Here is a 19,354-nt window from a genome sequence, read left to right on the forward strand (position 1 = left end):
AGCTGTGAGCCCTGGCCAGCCGGCTCCCAGCCAGAGGTAGCAATCTAGTATAGCTTCAGAGCATGTGTCTGCCAAAGGCTACACAGACACATTAAGCATTTGTGGACACCATAAGCAAGAGTTCTATGCAGTGATGCTTTTACTTTTAACTTTTAAAGAGGCAATAGCCAAAAAAAAAAAAAAAAAAAAAAAAAAAAAAGACAAGAAAACATTAAACTTCCTGTAATCCTACAATCATAGAATGGCCTGAGTTGAAAAGGACCTCAAAGATCATCTAGATTCAACCTCCCTGCGAAACCTGGCAGGGTTGCTCTTTCCCTAGAAAAAACAGAGAGCCAGATGGTGGCTGCTTGCATTTCCTTCCACCTATATCAAGAACTCATTATTTGAGTGGTAACTGCTGCTTATAAAGCCTCTTTTTTAGTACTAAACCATGTAGAAGTTATGTGTTCAAGGGCAGAATCTGACCATCTAATTCCTCCATATTCACAGGCCATACATGATTGGTTGTTCCACCACATTTAACAAATCCTCCATGTTGACTACAGGACTCGTTTTCAGTACTCAATTTCCAAAGAGTTCTCTGCTGTCAGTAGCAAGTTCAGGGTCTGAGCAACCAGCATGTAAGAGCATGTTCGGTTCTCACATCACACCAGAAATCCATGTCTATAGTCCTAACAAGAATTTGACTTCTTCTGTCATTAAGGCCTATGTTTAAATAGGATCTTGGACTAGCAAACTTAGCACAGTTAAGGAGAAGACTGCCAAAAAGTCAGTTTACTGGGGTCATTTCAGTTTGCTATTACCTTTTTCATACTAATGGAGCCAAAACTGGAGGTAATACTCAATGTACAATCTCACAAATACCAATAAGAAGGGTCTATGTTTCTGTTCATATAGCCATTTATGTGGTTTTCACTGCTGGCCTATAGCCATTTCATTGCTAGACCCAAAGTTCTCTCTGCAAAGCTGCTCCCAAAGCAATCTGTTCCCTCCCTATGCTTTGTTGCATTTGCATTCCCCTTTGCTGAGCATCACAGGGTTCCTGCTAGCTCAGTTCTCTGGCTCACTGGGGTTCCAGTGAGTGGCAGGCTGACTCTCCAACACACTGAAAGGTCTCCCATGGTTAGTGTTAACTCAGACCCTGACCCTGGTTCATTCCATCTCAACAGCCAGTTTGCTGTTACAAATTACTGTCCCCAGAGCCCACTCCTGAGGAAGACCATTCAAAACAAGCCACCAGCTGGACATGGAAATATTAAGCCCTATCCATCTTGAAGGCTACCTCTTTCTCCCCAGTGTGGCTATAATGATGCAGTAATGGGTGTTTGAAAACCTTTAAAATCTTTTCTAAAGCCATGCTAAACAATATCCATTGCTCTCCCTCATCCCCACTACCAGTATATTCATCACAGGAAGTAACTGGGCAGAAGCAACGATACCAGAAGTTTTTTTATGAGACATTTGAGCAGTTAAAAATTAATCCAGACAGACTGTTTGAAAGTTGTTCAGATCACTGACTCTACTATCCCAAGAGAGTACCCTAGTCAGCAGGCTATCGATCAGACTCTGGTGCAGAGTCCTCTTGGTCTGTTTAACTCAGCCTAATTTATAGCAAAAAATGCAAATAAGAACAAACAGATCAAGAGACAGCCATACATGACAGCAAAGAGATGACAGTATTTCCCTTTCAGAACAGAAACCAGAATGCACACTCAGCTCTATATAGCAACTACGCATTAGAATCGCTACCTAAAAATATAAAATGTAGTGGGAGCAATGACTAAATCCTAGAGCTGTTCTCATTCAGAGACTTGCTGTCAGCACTGGCAATGATTCCTAAGCGCACTGTGCTGAGGGTGAGGCACTACACTTCCCTGCTTGGCCAAATTCTTGAACTCAGCAAAGTCCGATATGGGCATTTTCTCACTGCGCAGATTACCCAACACAGGTCACATTTTTAGTTGAAAGTCCTTTAGAATTACTGCAATGCAAATAAATAATAAAGATTTCATTCAGAAAACATTTAACAGACATAGTAATAACAGATACAAGCTAGCACAGATTAGCACAGATTTTACTTCACACACTACGTATCTTCTACTCCAATATCACTGCAACGAGTCCATTGGAACCACACTGATACACCCCATTGCAATGGGGTCAAATTCAGCTCCAGCTGAAACTAAAATACATCTAAAAATACACTGACAGTTAGCTTTTTAGTGTCAGACAGAACGTGCTTCTGTTGAGACAGTATGTACTAAAGATGATCTTGCTTCTTGGAAATTTTTTTTTTTTAAGGTACACAGATCTTCTTGTATCAAAGGAAGGCTGTGGTAAGTAAAGAGTAAATATGAGTGCATAAGAGCATGCCTGGGGAGGCCCACATTTCACTCTTCCATATAGCTGTCTTTCACAAATCATGTAGGGACAATACATGAAACAGAAAAAACCCTCAGCACTACTGTATGTCAGTATGATTGTTTACCTTCCTTCGGTCCCTTGCTGAAAAGTATTTCACGTAAGAGGTGGTTTTTATTCTCTTTCCAAGTCCAAAAACTTCAGCTATAGTTTGAAGAAATGTGAAAGAAACTGAAGTCTAAAAGAAGTTGGATGGCAAACCGAGGCAACTGCTGCTACCTTGCAATATTTTAATTTCCTAGGATCTGTGTTTCAATTCCGTAACTGGAAATAGTTGTTTCAGGCTGTTTTTCTTACAGACTTGCCAGCTTACTTTAATGTATCTGACCATGACAGCAAATATTTACATGACCTTTTTGCATGTTGGCTGCTTTGCATACACAGTAAAAAGACAAGATAGGGAAAATTTCTTTAAGATGACTGAATACATTAAAGCTCTCCTCAGTCTTAATTTGAAATGCAGTTCTCAGGGAGCTTTTCTCCCATGAACTAAGCTGAAGCTCCCACTGACTTCATTAGGCTTCAGTCCTACTCTAAGGAATCCAAGGGGACAGTTCCATTGCTAATAAATACAGACTTCTCTTATAAAATCTACGCCGGCTCACAAATTTTCTGCCTGATTTAACATGCCTGCTTTAATTTCTAGCTCATAAATAGTAAGTAACAATTAATTATCACCAATAAGTCTACTTCTTTACTATTTATCTTTTTCTGTGTAAGTAAGTTTTGCAGTGCATTCCATACACACAGTACATTCCATATACACAGTTATTTCCACCATTGGGTGGCAGCAACCAAGCAGCTGCTCTTTCTGGAAAATAAAATGGTAACTGAGTGTGCACATATAGCCCAGAAAGCCAACAGGATCCTGGACTGCATCAAAAGAGGGGTGGCCAGCAGGGTGAGGCTGATAACTGTCCCCCTCTACTTTGCACTCATGAGGCCCCATCCAGAATACTGCATCCAAGTTGGGGACCTCAGCGCAAGAAAGATGTGGAGCTTTAGGAGAGGGTCCAGAAGAAGGTCTTGCACTATTTAAAGGGAGATTATAAACAGGAGGGAAATCAACTATTTACATGGGCAGACAGTAACAGGACAAGGAAGAAAGGTTTTAAACAAAAGGAGGGAAGATTTAGATGAGGTGTCAGGGGAAAGTTTTTTATTGAGAGAGAGGTAAGGAACTGAAACAGTCTGGCCAGAGAAGCTATGGATGCTCCATCCTTGGAGGTGTTCAAGGCCAGGCTGGACTTAGCCCTGGACAACTTGATCTAGAGGCTGATAACCACACCCACAGCAGAGGGTAAAACTTTGAGGCACCTTCAAAGTAAAGCCATTCTACGATTCTTATCAACTATGGCCCTGAAACTCTTTTGAATAGGCTTTAAGAATTTCTGCAAGAACTGCTGCAAAAGATCCAGGTGTTAGCATTATAATCAGCATTTCCATAGAAAGCAGAAGCAAAAGTAACAGACTCTATAATTTATGCCTGCTGATACTCGGGGCTGACGGGGCTAACAAAAAATATTCAAAATATTCCGTGACTGTTTAAGACCTTCCTCATGCCAATCCTTGATCATTTATGTAATTTCACTGCTGTCATAATCCCTCCGAAGGCAAAGAAAATGCAAATGTTGGCAAGATCAGACATTTCTGCAGAGGCCTTTTTGTGTCACCTGATTTTAGGCACACAGTTGGAGTGAGGAGCCCACTCACACTGTGCTTTGTCAGCCATTGTGCCTGCAGCAGCCACACAACCGACTGCCCACAAGTCACTGAGCTCCATCCTTCTCCGTCCCTCAGTTCTCAAACCCAAATGTCTGTGCTTTTATGGGAACTGCTGCTACTATTCTCCCTTTCTCTCTTGCTGGAGGTTGGCAATCACACCCTGCCCTTCGGGCTGCAATGATCGTGTCAACGTCTCTGTTACCACAGAGGATGCCAGCACCCACCCCTACAAAGCACGAGGCCCACCCTTTGCAAAAATGAGTTACATGAGAGATACTACAAGCTGAAATATTTGCCAGCCGTTACTGTACCCACTTGCTGCTGCAGTGGCCTTGCTGGGCGCTCATTGGGCTCTGCTTCCTTCAGGGCGAACTGCAAGTGAGGTCTGTTGAAAGCTTTTGAGTGCTGTCCAGGTTTCAGCTGATTCTCACACTGACAGTTTTGCTAGATAATTTTTTTCCCACAGTTATCATGCTGGAAGAAATCCCAGCTTTCAAACACACATTTGAAAATACATCTAATTTTCTCTTGCGCAGTGAATTAATTTATTCTAATACTGCGCTTTGTCTCCAGGCTGCAGATTGATGAGAGAAATGCCAATTTCTGAAGGACCTCTTAGCCAAGAAAGACCTTCCTTTCAAAAGCTGTGGCTGAAATTTCACATGGATCAAGAACTAGAATACTGATTCTGGGTCAGCTCCTCATGGCATGAGACAGCCTCACATGTCAGAGCACCATGTCCTGTTTGATCAGTCCTGACTGACACAACCACGATGCTAGGGCAGCCAAAACATATTGCTGCTATTCCTTTTCAGCTCCATGTTAACTCAGACCACAGTTTAAAAACCAACCATCTCAAATGCAGTCAGTAAGATAGGAAGCTGTAGAAGAATTAGAATTCCAAAGAGAGAACATCTATTTTTAAAAATAATAGCACTGAGATATTACATGCAAAATAAATAAAATTCTCTTAACCTGATCATTTTCCACAATAAAATATGTTGGCTGATGATCAAAACATAATTTATGATTAAATTAGATTAAATTTAAAAATTAACAGAGTTGGAAAGGGAGGTGATTATACATAGTTGTTTACAATCAGATGAAGAGAATTATTTTCAGAGTGCTTTTAAAATTAAGATTATAAACAGGTTCCTGTTTTTTTAAAACAAACACTGCCCTTAACCCAACAGGAATACTTCAGAACATTGCACACAGCAGCGTTAGCCTACACTGGCAGAAAAGACTGAAAAAGATATTGCTGTAAACCTAAATTGAGCTATTTTAAAATCATTTTTAGATTATCTTTTCAAACAAACTGCTTGCTATTAATAGGCCCCTGGAGCAACTTGGAAATGACGTACCGTGGGTGGTGACAATGTATTGTCTCCTATTTGGCTGTGTGATGATCCCATAAGCCACACATATAGCTGTGACCCCTCTTGCAACACAAGGGGGAGATCTCTTATTTTGCTCCAGTTTCAAATCTAAAAACCCCTCAAGTCAAATGTTTCATATCACATTCCTTCGTATACATTCTTTTTCTGTCTGCACTTTGCCTGCACGTGCTAGGATAAACCACAGCATGGACTGGCTTAGCGTAGGAATGATGGGTTGAGATGGGATGCCTTGCATGGTCTGAAGTCACTCCTGTTAAATAAAATGGTACACCTTCACGTGACAGTCTTCCATCAGGAGGCAACACAATTCAGTATATGCAATAGATGTTAAAAAATGGTATTTAAGAATGGATTACATAAGAGCGAGCTTCTGCAGCTCTGCTCCTCATATCTCAGCAAAAAAAGGTACTCTCCAACCAGAATAAATTCAAAGAATGGTAGTAATGATAATCAAATGTATGGGGTGGTTTCTGGGTAAGGAACATGTGATTATAGCAGCACTTCCCAGCTTGGACAATGGATGTTCAATAGATGAGAGGGGCCTGTAAACTGAGGGATGGCCTGGGGGAACAGACAGGAATCTAATATTTGCTGTCACTTCCAGCACAAGGACAAAGATAAAGACATGATAAAGACAAAGCAAAAAAAAAAAAAAAAAGTAATGGTTGGGTAGTAAACCAACAAAACATGCTGCCAAAGTCACAGCTGCAGTGTTGTGGATGCAAAAAATTTACATGAGTTCAAAGGGAGACTGAACAAGTACCTGGAGGAAACATCTCTAGAGGGTTATTATACAGACAGGAACCATAACCAGGAAATTTCTAAGCTGAAGATAGCTTGAGGGTGGGAGAGCAGTCAGGGGAAGGAGCACACCTACACTCTTACTCTTGCCTTGGTTAGCTGCCTAAGGTCCCTGCTGTGCTGCAGACAAAATGTGGGGCCGGTGGGATTCGTGGTCTAATCCAGTATGGCCTTCCTTGTGTTCCTATCACCAGGCTTATTTGTAGTGATGAACATGTGAGTGTACTGTCATTTTAAGAAGTTTTGCATATTGACAATAAAAACAGTTTTTCTGGGTCAGCTTCTGGGGAGAAAACACTGCACAAAATGCCGGTGCACAGAAGGCCATCCCTTTTGATGTCAATGAAAAGCTGTTTATTAATTCTTGGCTTACTCCTCATGCAGAATCTCAGAACTGAGGTTTCCCACGTGACCTAGGGAAAGCACATGTACACGCAGGAGATCCCAGTGCTGATGGATGATGCTGACTGCCCGCTGAAACCCACTTGGAGAGGCTGGACCTCACATCACACAAAAACCTTCTAAGTCCTGAGTCAGTTCACATCACATTGAGGCAAACACAGAAATCCTGGAGGTAAAACAAGCCACACTGAGGACTCCCCAGACAACAGTGACTCATAGACAGAGATGGAATCCTCTGCTCGTCCGTTAGACACACTACAAGCTTGCTTTTAAAAACAATTCTAAACCATAAAGTAGAGTGCAGATCAGAGTATTAAACGTGTCAGTAGTCCAATGGGCACCATTGAGCAGAGCCCAGCTCTTAACAACACCCCATTGCTCTGCCCTCCAACCCAACACCTTGTCCTGTTTTTTTTTTCCCATTTATTTTGTTTTTCAGATACCATGACACTTGACAGAAATTGTCTTAGCTTGTTGAGGAATAGGTAAAGTACTGTGATAAGCTTACAAGCTTATAAATGATTTACAGTCCAGTCTTCGTTTTATGTCACTCTTTTAGAAGAGGAGATTTTAAAGGAAAACAGCATTTCTGTTTACTGCCTCTGAGCAGAAACATACCTTCCTCAGCAACCCACACACAACAGCTTAACTGCCCTCTGGTGTCTTTCCTCAAAAAAAAAAACAGGCAGTACTTGCTCCATCCATCAGCTGATAAGTCTCCCAGACAGCACCCACTGTTAGCACAGCAGCTCCAGCTCGAAATGCATTTCAGTTCAGCCCTCAGATATGGAAATAACATAGAAAAAGGCAGCAAGTGGAGCTGTACACCTCTGTTTCTGTGTCAGTCATGTCTCCACCCAGATGGAAGGGCACTGTCCTGAAGAAAAAGGCATTTCCATCAGTGTATCTTATTCACATTCTCTTGTTCAAATACCAAATGTTTTCTCTGAGAAATAAATCTGCCAGGCAACGATGTTTCTAGGTTGCTTTAGACTAGGTCTAGCTTGGAAGAGATGACAAAGAGACAAAGCCAGTATCTCCTGTCAGAAAATGTGGGCACAGACTTGTACAGAGTTCACATCAACACAGCAGGCTGTGATACTACAAAAATAATCTCACCATTCCCCCAGGTTAGCCAGTACCCCATACTGAGCTTATTTCTGAAAAGTAACCTCCCACCAAAATCTTTATAAGTCTATTTTATATATAGAAAGTATATATAGAAAGTAGAGTAGAGAGCAGAGGCAGTGAAGCAGGGCTTACCCAGTGATCTCTCCTTCGTTTGGTTTGTTGACCGCACCACAGGAAGGCTTGCCCGCGTGCGGCTGCCCCTTGAGAAGGGAACTGGGGAATCACCCTCAGACATGGCCTCTAAGGAATCAGCAGATGCTTCAGATAGATGCTCTGTCTGGTCTCCCAAATTGGGCTGTGGGCTCTGTGATGGTTTCGGGCTTCTAGTCTGCAAAACAGAGTATAGCATTATTTGTCTACTGGAACCAGAATATTCGTGTGTTTGGGGGGAAAGGGGGGTGAGAGAAAGAATAGAAGAAGTAAGAAGTCCAAACTTCTACAAATACTGGTGCACTGAAGGTCACTCTTGTGTAAGAAAACAGTGTCCTCGGGTATTCTGCTAAGGATTTTATTGTTGTACATTCACATTGCAAATTTCATTGCTAACAAGGCCCTCAGGGCAAGACGTGCTGAAGAGATGTACAGTAATGCCATTCCCTGATGCTCGAACAACTACTGCACCATAGGCATGTCTACACACACATACTGAACATTTAAGATCAGAAAGGAATTCATTGTGCTTTCTTAAATTTCCACTTAAACCTTCAGCATATGAAAGTATGAAGAGGACAGCAGCAGCACAGTAGCATGTCTGTGCCACTTTAGCTATTTGCTGTTAAAGTTATAATAGAGAAAAATTTAAAACACTATTCTTATGTTGACCAGTCTACTAAGAAAAATACCCTGACAAGAAATTCTGTGATACAGTCACAAACTATCAGTCTCAAAATATGCTGCTATGACATCCATGAAAGGTACAGGTCATGCAGCTAGGCTACATTAGCTACCCAAAATTTCTACCTGAAGTCATATATAATTATCTTGTTTTTTGTTGTATCAGCACATATAAAAAAATATCTTCTCTAATTGACCAAATTAACTATGATTTTATCGGGCAATCACATTACTAAATTGCTAAACACAGTAACTGAAAAGACAGACTCTCAGTAGAAGACAGAGAATTTCTTCTGTGCACTTCCACTAACACTATCACTGCAAGATCTGCATAATAAAAACACACTCAATAGGAAATACAATAACCTGAGCAATTTTTGCTGACTACAAAGGAGTGCTGGCATGAAGAAATACACTCAGTACTGTTTGCTCCATTCAGTGAAACTCCCTCAAGTAACATGTTACAGTTACTTTGCAAGAACAATTTTCCAGTCTCTCAAGCAAATTCATTACCATAACAAACTAGAACAACAGTCAGAAATTTAAAGCAAAGCAAACTCACCGCCCCAAAACAAGTATGCAAATACAAACTTTTTAAAGGGCTTTAAACTGCACCAGACACAAGACACCACAAAATGCACATGGTTTACTTTCCCTATCATTCTAAGCCAGATGATAGTACATTTAAAATCTCCTGTATTAAAATTAACTTCAACACTACATTTGAAGACACTGTCAAGATCCAGAAGTTTTTCCTTCTTTCTGGAAAGCCAAGATGTTGTATGTTTGTTCACATCTGGCTCCTTCAGTGTTGATTTTGAAGCAAGAGGAGGTGAACTTGTTTCAGTAATGGCATGTATCAAATAATATTCCCTATGTGACCTTGAAAGTATGAAGAATTTGAACTTTTATTAGATTTTCATAAGCTGGCTATAGAAGCTTGTTGTTGCTAAGCTGTCTAGTTGCTCACCAACTATAATAAACCAGAAATATCTCATGAGAAAACTAAATCCTCAATTTCTGAAATGTTAATATTAAAATATTAGGTACTATTCAATGTCCTGCAATAAAAGTTGTTCAAGAGCACTGAATTTCTGCAGGAGTTAAAGTTAACAACATTTGTTCTCAGTAAACTAAAGTATGCTTTGAAGTGCCTCTGACATGGTCAGCACTAGTCTGCAGGTTGTAAATACAGGATCTTGTGTCTGAAAGCTTATAGAGGTGACAAGTGACTTGCAAACACAAAGAATTTGATTACTCAGTGTTCCTTCATTCGGCTTTCCAAAATGGCTTGGAAATCATCACTGCTGAAATACAAAGGTCGCTCTAAAAGTAATGACTTCTATTTTTTTCCATGGAAACTACAACAGATACAAAAAGCACAATAATTTTTAATAGAGCAAATATTCCACTACAAAATGATATTTTTCAGCATAGCCACCACCATTAGCTATGCATTTTTCCCAGCAATGAACAAAAGACTACACGCTGCACATATAAAAATCTGCACCCATGGAGGTGATCCACTGTTTCACAGCTGCCATGTAGATGTCATCATTACTAGGAAAACATTGTCCCTGCAGTCCATCCTTCATTGGCCCAAATGGATGGAATTTAGGAAGCACAAAATCCAGACTGCACTCTGGGTGTGATAGGACAGTCCAACCAAGATTGGTAATGTGCTCCACTGTCTTCAAACTGGTATGGGACCAGGCATTCTTGTGTTGCAAGAGAAAGGACGTCTTGTAGTCTGGCCTGACTCTGCAAGTTTGAGCCTTCAGCTTAGACAGTGTTAGTCAGAGCTGGTGGTTTGTCTGGATTTCAGGAAGTCCAGAATGATCACCTCTTTTCTATCCCAAAAGACAGCGCACATTTCTTTGGCCACTGAGGGCAACGTCTTGAACTTTTCCTTCAACAGGAAATTCACATGTCGCCTCTCCGTGGACTGCTGTTTTGACTCCAGCTCAGGGTGCTGACACCACATCTCATCACCAGTGATGATACGATCCTGGAAACTGCCACCTCCAGTCTCAAAGAATCATAGAACAGTTTGGGAATGCTAATGCTACATATACAGTTTTCTGGTCATATTCTGCTGATTTGAACGGATGAGCTGATGGAGATGCTCTTCATTTTGTAGTGTGACAGCTGTACATAGCTGCCCAGAATGTGGCTTGTCTTTCACACTGCTCACTCCACAGCCAAAACACACCATCCGCCTCACTGTGCTCACATGCACTGCTTGGCCTGCATAAACCTTCAGCAAGCATCTGTAAATGTGAAAAGGTAATTCCTTTATGCAAAAATAATTTCAATGCCATCTCTTTGCTTCATATGCACTTCCATGTCAGACACCATTCTGTTGTAAAGCCCCTCTGATACCATCTGTCACATGGCAACAAAATGTAACGGAATATTGTCAGAAAGGTTCCACCTCTACTGCCATACCACCAAGATCCACCTCTGATGTCACGGCCAACATAATGAAAATGGAGGCAATACTTTTGGAGCAGCTCTTGCATTTCATTTACACAGGCATATTGCAAGAGTACTACAAAATCATGTCATTACTGCTTCATAACCCCTTGCAGCGATTAATAACTTAACCTGTAGGTATCCATTAATAGGATGCTAGAAGGCATGTGATAATCCTCATCTTCAAGAAACCCATAATAAAATTTAAAAAATACAAAAAAAATGCAAAGAAAAGCAACAAAATCAACCTGCAAAAGATCTTCACAGTTTTGCTGAGAAGAAATTACTTTTAAGAAAAATATTCTGGTAATCAAGCTTATTTTGCTTTTCATTTGTCTATTTTTCTCTTTCAGTTGAACCTTCAGATGCCATCAGAGTCATGCCATTGCACGTAATCTATGTATATGAACAGGTGCATACTTAAGAAGTAAGGAGATAATGCCATAACCACAAGCAACCAGATAGAATCTCAGCTGTGCCCAGTGCGTCCTGTAAATGCACACATGGAGACAACCTCAGCAACGTCATGTTTCTTTGGCTATCCCTGTAGCAATTCTTCAGCACCTAACACATGGTCTGACACATCCCCCTGAACTAAGAACATCTCTTTCAGCTGCCCTCATTCCATTCTGCTCAGATATGAAACCCAGTCCTACTCAATATGGTATAAATCCATACTATTTCCACTCTTGAAAGTGAGGCTGCACAAATGTAAAACTAATGCAAGCTATTTTATGATTAATGAAATCCACTGTGAATACAAACACATTTATGAAAGATTTCATGCTACTTCTCTTGCTCAATTCATGTAAACATTGTATTTCAGAAGTAATTCTGAATTTTAAACAAATTATAAAAAAACCTTCAAACACAGCAACAGAGGCTATTCTACTGGGAGATACCAGCACGTGTGATCAAAAAGCATTTTTATCATTGGCAGTGAGCACCCTGCTAAATGCTACTTAATAACCAAGCACATTCTTAGGCAAAACTTTGGAAAAACAGCTCATGAAGTGGGTAGAGGAGGAGAAACATGTACAGAGGCACAAACTGCACAGACTTGTAACGACAGTCAAAGAAAGCAGGATAGAAACATTCAGCAACCGCCAACCCTTGTAGCATGGTGATGACAAAATCAGATAAATCAGACAGATTATTAAGTTATAACTTACATATATTTCCATAGCATGTTCATTACTGTATTTAAAATTATCCAAAACTTGAAATACTTAATTATGGGGATCTGGTACGCAGATAAGAATTTACAAAATAAGTGTTCATCATTCAGCTCATCTTTCAGGAAGTATGAGAACACAGGCAGAGCCACAGAGTGGCTGGATGGCTGCCCCTGGAACAGGCTGGCACTGTAACTACATGCTGCAGAGATCCAGCAAGAGCAATGAACTGGACACTACTACACCAAGGTGGCTGCTTTTTTAATATGCCTGCTAGCAAGAAATACAGTACTTTACACAGAAGAAAAGTCAGAATGCTCACAAAGGAGGAGTACTGTCTAAAATCAGGACAGTTGTAAGCAGATACTCTACACACACACGCAAAACCAAGGAAATATCAGCACTTTCCTCGGCACACCGTCGGGATAAGCGCCCCAAAACAGAAGCAGGCTTAGAGCCAAAGCAGCAGGGCTCTGTTTTCCCCTGTACCAACACTGCTTGGGCCATAATGTCCTCAGTCAGACACAGCTTCCCCCATAGCTATGTGAGCAGACTGCTTTGAATTGATCTTTCAGCCAGCTGAGCTGAACTTCCATGCTAGTACTGGGTAGGAAGCTCAGCAGAAACAAAAAGGCCAAAAGTTGAAAGATTCTGGTGAAAACTTAGATATAAACACAGCGAGTTTTGAGATGATTTTATTTAATCCTTTTGCAATACAAGGACGTACATCTCTGTAATCTTTTCAGGGTATCATACAGCAGTTACAGAAGATCCGGTATCTTCTAACTGTTCTTGGGACTTGATAAAAAATAAAGTATGGCTAATCAAGCCTCACTGTTGCTGGCTGGCTGTCACAGCTTGTCCAAAGCATGCACTTGTAATGTATCTGCTGTTCTTTCACTGACTCGGAAAAAGAAGCAAAAAAGTACATGGCTCAATGAACACAGTAAGATTTCAAATAATCAGCAGTGAGACCAGAGGTAACTGAATAAGTAAAATGTGGTAGAGATGCCAACATGGCGAGCAGTCCCAGGACACTAGAGATGTCCCCACAAGCCGCTGAAGCACTGCCTCTGCCCTGCTGCCCTCCTCTGCCTCCAGGTATGCCCAGATAGAATCATGTAATTACAGAATCATTAGGGTTGGAATTTAATCCAACCATCAGCCTATCACTATCATGCTCACCTTTCAGCCTAATGAGTTCTATTGCTCTGCTCATCACAATTTCCTTCCATGTTCGTTATGCTATTTACCACGCTAATCAATATCTCTGATTTTATTTTCATTCTTCTCCTTTTCAAAAAGCTGCAAATTTCACTTCACACATTTGCACAGACAAAAATAACCTAGCAGGTTATGTACCCGTTACCTGAAGAAGGATTTAATTTCATCTCTTGATCAATTTACACTTTCTATTTCCTATCTCCAGGAACTTCTTTAGTCCTTATCTTGACTGAAATTTATCTCTTAAGGAGAATCATCTTATCATGTACATCTTCAGAGCTGCTAGCACCCCTGGCAGCATATGAATGGTAAACAAAGATATAAAAAAAAAATAATACAACCTTCATAAAGTAACTCTCTTTAAACATGTACTCTGGAGAACACACTTATCACAGGCAAAGGAAGCAAACCAATATTTGACTTTCTTCCCAACATTTCAAAAAAAATAAATAAATAAAAAGAAAAAGAAAAAAAAGAGAAGAAAAACAAAAAGAACAACGGAGATCTATTTTTCATGACCTTCAGGTAGATAGTTTCTCCTGTGACTTGTGCCAAAGATGGCTACTGGATACAAAACAGACTGCAAATGCACATATAAACAGGCTGTGTTTAATGTATGATGAGTTTATTAACTCTGAAATATTGTCACAGCACATGTGCTCTTATTATCATAGCAGTCGTATTTCCTCATCCCATTTGTGTCAGCTCCAAATTACCATTGTCTGAAGGAAGGATCTGCTTCTTCCAAAGATACAGAGTCTTCAGGGTCCTATACGATCCCAACTACAGGGTTTCACTTGTCTGAACTAGCGACATAACTGCTGCTGAAGCGAAAATGAATACTACCTACGTGTTCTTACTGTTAAGAAATTATTATAACAATGCTTTCCATAGTGCTTTGTCAGAAAATTTAAATGCTTATGCATGCCTATGTACAACTAAATTCATATTACACCTATGGAATGGATGCAGTGGGATGCTCTCACATACAGAGACAACAGGCAGAGATCCCTTGTAAAGATGCTGCACCAAAACTCGCTGCAGTCAGTCCCACTGTGAGGCACTGAGCCCACTGCAGCGTGGGATGCCACACCAAGTGGGTGCCTCACCCATTTCTGTGAATATGTTTGAAGGCAGAACTCTGCCTATGGAAGGATCTTTACCAACATTCTATGTATACCTTGATGTTGACCACAGTCTCTTTCTCTGAGCAGAAAAAAAAAAAAAAAAAAAAAAAATCATGTCTCATCATTTGTGAGGATTTATAACCATATTTTTAGGTAGGAATGACATTCAAACCACGTGAAAAATCCACACGTTTTCCCAGGAGCCTTGCATGGCCAGCTGCGCACTCCCTGCTGTGGCCGGCGGCCAAGTCCCATTTCTTTTAATCCCGAGGACAGCCGCTGCTGCTGACTGCCACGCTCCCTGCTCGGCTTCTGCAGGGCGATCCCCGAGCTAGCAGGGAATTTTTCATGCAACTCTGCTGTAAGTGATAGACACAGAGCAACGTTTCCAGTCTTTGGTTCCCAACTGCAGGCACGCAGATACACTGAAGCCTGTTTTTCTGGAAAGCAGTGTGTTTGCAGTAAAGATATTCATTTGAAGCAATAAAAGCTGTAGGTGCTCAGCACTTATGCTGCCAGACCTCTTATTCAGATGTTTAATTGGAGGAACTCGCATTCGAAAATGTGCCCTGAGGAACTCAGCAGCCTGCCTAAGAGCAGCTTAATTAGTCCAGACAAGTCCAGACTGAAATATGCAACATGCTGTGGCATCTCTTTTGAATACATCAAATGTAAAAAATAAAAAAATACCCAAACCAACCCAAATAATCCATGTTGCACTACAGAAATATTTCTCAGAATGTTTCTAGCCAAGTCCAAGGCTGTTTGTTTTTTTCTTTTTACCAACACCAGTCTGAGATTTTAAGATGGAAATTAAAATAAAATGATAGATATAACAAACAGTCATCCACTGGCAATAAGCAAAAATTACACTGAAGGAAAGAAATCAGAGACACGGAGCTCTGCTGTATTCTAATGCCTGGTGACACAAAGTATTTATCTACACGAGACCTCAACTCAAGAAGTGACGGATCACCTCACCACTTCTCTCCACAAAGCTTCCACTGTCCCATCTATTCTGCTCCCAAAACTCACCCCTTCACAGTTTCTGTCATATTCTTGCATCATAGCCTCAATTTATTTTTACTTTAAGTAGGTTATCCATAAATTGATGCCCTGGTGTCAGCATTTGTCTTAATTAAAATCTTATGGCAGCTTCAGTTGGAAGCTATTTCTCTTTTCCCTCCTAAAAACCCCACTGTGAAGCATTCACAGGACAGAATGATCCCTTGTTCCAAGTGGGAGACGGCTGTGCCTCATCAGCTGCAGGTGACTTCTACCTACACAGCCCCCAGAACTGTCATGAGAAATTCAAAGATTAAAAGGGATGATTTAAACAAAAACTGTCATTATGCTGATTAAAGGGGAAAAATCCTTACATGCTTAAAACCACATGCAAAAAGGAAGAAAGAAAGAAAAAAAGAATAAATACCAGATGCCTAGATGTACCTAGGGAACAGTGCGTTCTGATTCAAGAAGACTATTACCCACCCATCCCTTTTCTCCCACACATGTGCCTAAGGAAAACGAGAGGAGGGTCTGTTTTTGTGGTGTCTGTTTCCCAAAGCAAAAGAGCACAGTGCAGGCTCCTGCCCACAGCTGCCCTGGAAAAACCTGTTTTTCTGATTTCTAAAAGCGAATAAGGAGATCTTCATTAACACGTTATTTTAAAAATAATCGGGGGAAGGGGGAAGAAAAAAAGAAGAATCCCTCACCACTGATGCTGGTAAGTGGGAGGGAGGTCGGTGAGTGGGACAGGGCTGCTGCAGGAGGGGTGCTGTGCCACAGCGGAGCTTCACCTCCTCTTTGCCCGCTTGTCACCATGCCCTCCTGCTCCTTCCTCCCTCGGCCCAAAAGTGAGAAGCTTCCCTGCTCCCCACACCCTGCCACTCCCATCTTCCCTGTGGTCAGCATTTTTATTGGCCCATTGAAATTCTCCGAGTGGAAACAAAAGCAGCGGGGAAGCAAATAAGCCGCGTGCTCCGAGGCCTCCTTCCTTATTGGCAGCACGTGTGAGCTTGCTGCTTTCACGGTTCTGCTTTTGTAGAAAAAAATAAAATGAAATAAACCACTCTGTAGCACCTTTCAGAAATGTATCTAAAAGGCGTGCACTGCAAGGGTGGAAAAAATCTTTAGCAGATATCCGTGGAAGAAGTCACATAGAAATAGAAGAGGGGTGCAATAGGTAGAAAGATGTGACAGAGAGGACTTCAGAGGTGCTCAGGAGATTCAAACAAAAACTCCCAAGAGCCGTAGCTTTCCCTCAGCCAGCCTGCCTTACATTGAGATGCAAGGTGCAGAGAAACACTTCCAAATCTGCATGACAGCAGGGGCTGACTTTAGACAAGGAAAGTACAGCCCCAAGATGCAGAAGCATATGTAGAACAACGTCAGGGTATTCTACATTGGGACTCTTTTAAATGTTAATTTATGTTTCAGCTAGGCCCCCAGTACTGCTCTCCGGCCATTATCCCACTTGGGTATCCAGCAAATGTTTTCCTTCAACTTAAATTCTCTCAAAAAGATCAATTTGCAAGTTGAGAACTAAGCTTTTTAGCACATCAAATGCAGAAATATTTACTTCCGCATCCACAGATCTGACCTCAACTTTGCAGAAAGTTTTCTTTTGTAACAAATACACAAATAAAATTAGAATTGGGTCACCTGGTAGGGATCTGATTTGACTGATTTATATAAGACCTCCCACTGAATTTTAGTAGGTTTCAAAGCATCTATCTGAAATACAAGTGTGGACTTTGTATCTATCATGCCATTAAATGAAAAGTCAGAATTAAAAAATCATCAAATGATGCACATGCATCACACTCCCATATGCAATTAATCTATATGAACGACACTACTTTCAGAGGGAAAAAGCATGCAGATCTGTATTTATTTGAGAGCACTAGTTGTGATGCAAACCACACATAGTTAAAAGGTAACAAACTCAATCCACAGCAGAGTGCAGTAAAAAAGAAAGTACAGTACTAACTCTCTGAGAGGATTCAATTTTCATCAAGTACCTTTGAATGTCAAGTTCTGAATGAAGGGAGACCAACATGCACTGCAAAACCTGTGGATCAAAGAGAAAAAAGAAGGGGAGGGGGAAAGATAATTGTTAACAGGAAAGGAAAAAAGAGAACAACAGAATTAAAAGAGAATAATCTCTACATACTGAAGGTATACTGAGAGAGAGAAGAGAAGGGAAGGGAAGGGAAGGGAAGGGAAGGGAAGGGAAGGGAAGGGAAGGGAAGGGAAGGGAAGGGAAGGGAAGAGAAGAGAAGAGAAGAGAAGAATAAAGGAAAGGCATGTGTGTTAGGGAGCAACATGTTCTCTCAATGCTTAATATGCAATATTCTCAGAACCTTTTTCTGAACTCAATTCAAATATGCTACATGTGGTGGTAAGTCAAAGAGGCTGAGAAAGTTTTTCCTGATAAAAGAGTTAATGGCAGAGAGTTTAGCCACACAGATTCAAAAAAATATATATAGCAACTGCATCTGACAAGAAATTGTAAAATATGCATTCTTCCAAAGGAATGATAGAATTCTTGGCCAGAGTTGGTAGCAGTCATTGTACTACAGAGTGAGTTTCTCACTTACTACAGAGACATGGAATCCTTTCAGCACAACTTAGCAATATTATATTACTCTTGATTAACCCAACTTAGAAAAAGAATAAAAGATAAACTATGGTATGACTAAGAAGTGTTCTCCGATTATGTCTCTCTTAACTATTCCACATCTGATCATAAAGAACATAGACTGTGAAGATGTGCTAAATGGGTTTAAAAGCAAAAAAAAAAAAAAAAAAAAGACAAAAAAAAAAAAAAAAAAAAAGAAACCAACCAACCAAAAAAACCACAAACAAACAAACAAACAAAAAAACAAACAACCTCAAATAAACAAATATAATTCTCCAAACACATGAATGAGATGCAAACTGGAGGGCAAATTGCCTACTGATGTTTGAGACCTTACAGGCAGAAGTCCTATATTCTGCTTAGACTTCATTTGCCTGCGGGGTGCAGGGTGGAGGAGATTGCATGCTACTCTCTGAACAACCTTCCCCAAGCACTGGATTCCCCTCAGCCAGCACCAGGCTCCCATGACAGCTGCTGTGCCACTACAACATGGAACTATTCGCACTGGGCAAATCATTGCCACTGCACTGATAACAAGGGCATCATTGTTAAAGAATCTTACTTAGCAAGTAACTTACAATGCCAACATCGTAAGTAAGAGAGAAATTCCAAGAATCTCTTAAATTTTAGAAATCCAGGGAATATGAGCATATGAGTGTTGATTGTGGGGACAAGAGACATTCAAGTATGTATACTAAGATTTTTCATTAGTTTCCATTGGATACTTTGGAAGGGCAGTACTGTTCTATTTAAACAGAACAATAGATCATTTTTCTCCCTGTGATAAATGCATCATTTACAATTGTTGAAGTAAAATGCGATTTTTACGAATAGGCCATTTATGCAAACACAGTACAAATTAAATGTAGCCTTCCGGCAACAACTGGATAAACTCCAGTTCCAAACCACAAAGACAAAACAGTCTGTTGCTAATGGTTTTTCATGCATTTATAATGTCACCGAACCACAAACCTGAAAAATTCTGTCTGACCT

The 19,354-nt window shown here is 40.6% G+C and overlaps 1 protein-coding gene across 24 annotated transcripts in view; it reads right to left on the reverse strand.

Annotated features, from left to right (window-relative positions):
• KIAA1217 (KIAA1217 ortholog) overlaps window positions 1-19,354 on the reverse strand; it is a 342,938-nt gene that overhangs the window by 84,809 nt on the left and 238,775 nt on the right. For 14 of the 24 annotated variants that reach the window (XR_008209409.1, XM_052695270.1, XM_052695291.1 and 11 more), the window contains 2 exons: window positions 17,711-17,791; window positions 8,016-8,211 (listed from right to left, as the gene is read on the reverse strand). The exons of 1 other annotated variant lie outside the window; for it this stretch is intronic. Coding sequence is in view for 22 of the 23 variants with exons in the window: in XM_052695270.1 (XP_052551230.1) it covers window positions 8,016-8,211; window positions 17,711-17,791 (277 nt within the window). In the remaining variant the exon portion in view is untranslated. Of the gene's footprint in view, window positions 1-8,015; window positions 8,212-16,433; window positions 16,577-17,710; window positions 17,792-19,354 lie in introns of those variants that run through there. 9 more of the 24 variants (XM_052695266.1, XM_052695272.1, XM_052695293.1 and 6 more) reach the window with 3 other exon arrangements.

Source organism: Tympanuchus pallidicinctus, unplaced genomic scaffold (assembly GCF_026119805.1).
Source record: "Tympanuchus pallidicinctus isolate F22 unplaced genomic scaffold, pur_lepc_1.0 scaffold3, whole genome shotgun sequence".
In the NCBI taxonomy this organism is placed as follows: Eukaryota; Metazoa; Chordata; class Aves; order Galliformes; family Phasianidae; genus Tympanuchus; species Tympanuchus pallidicinctus.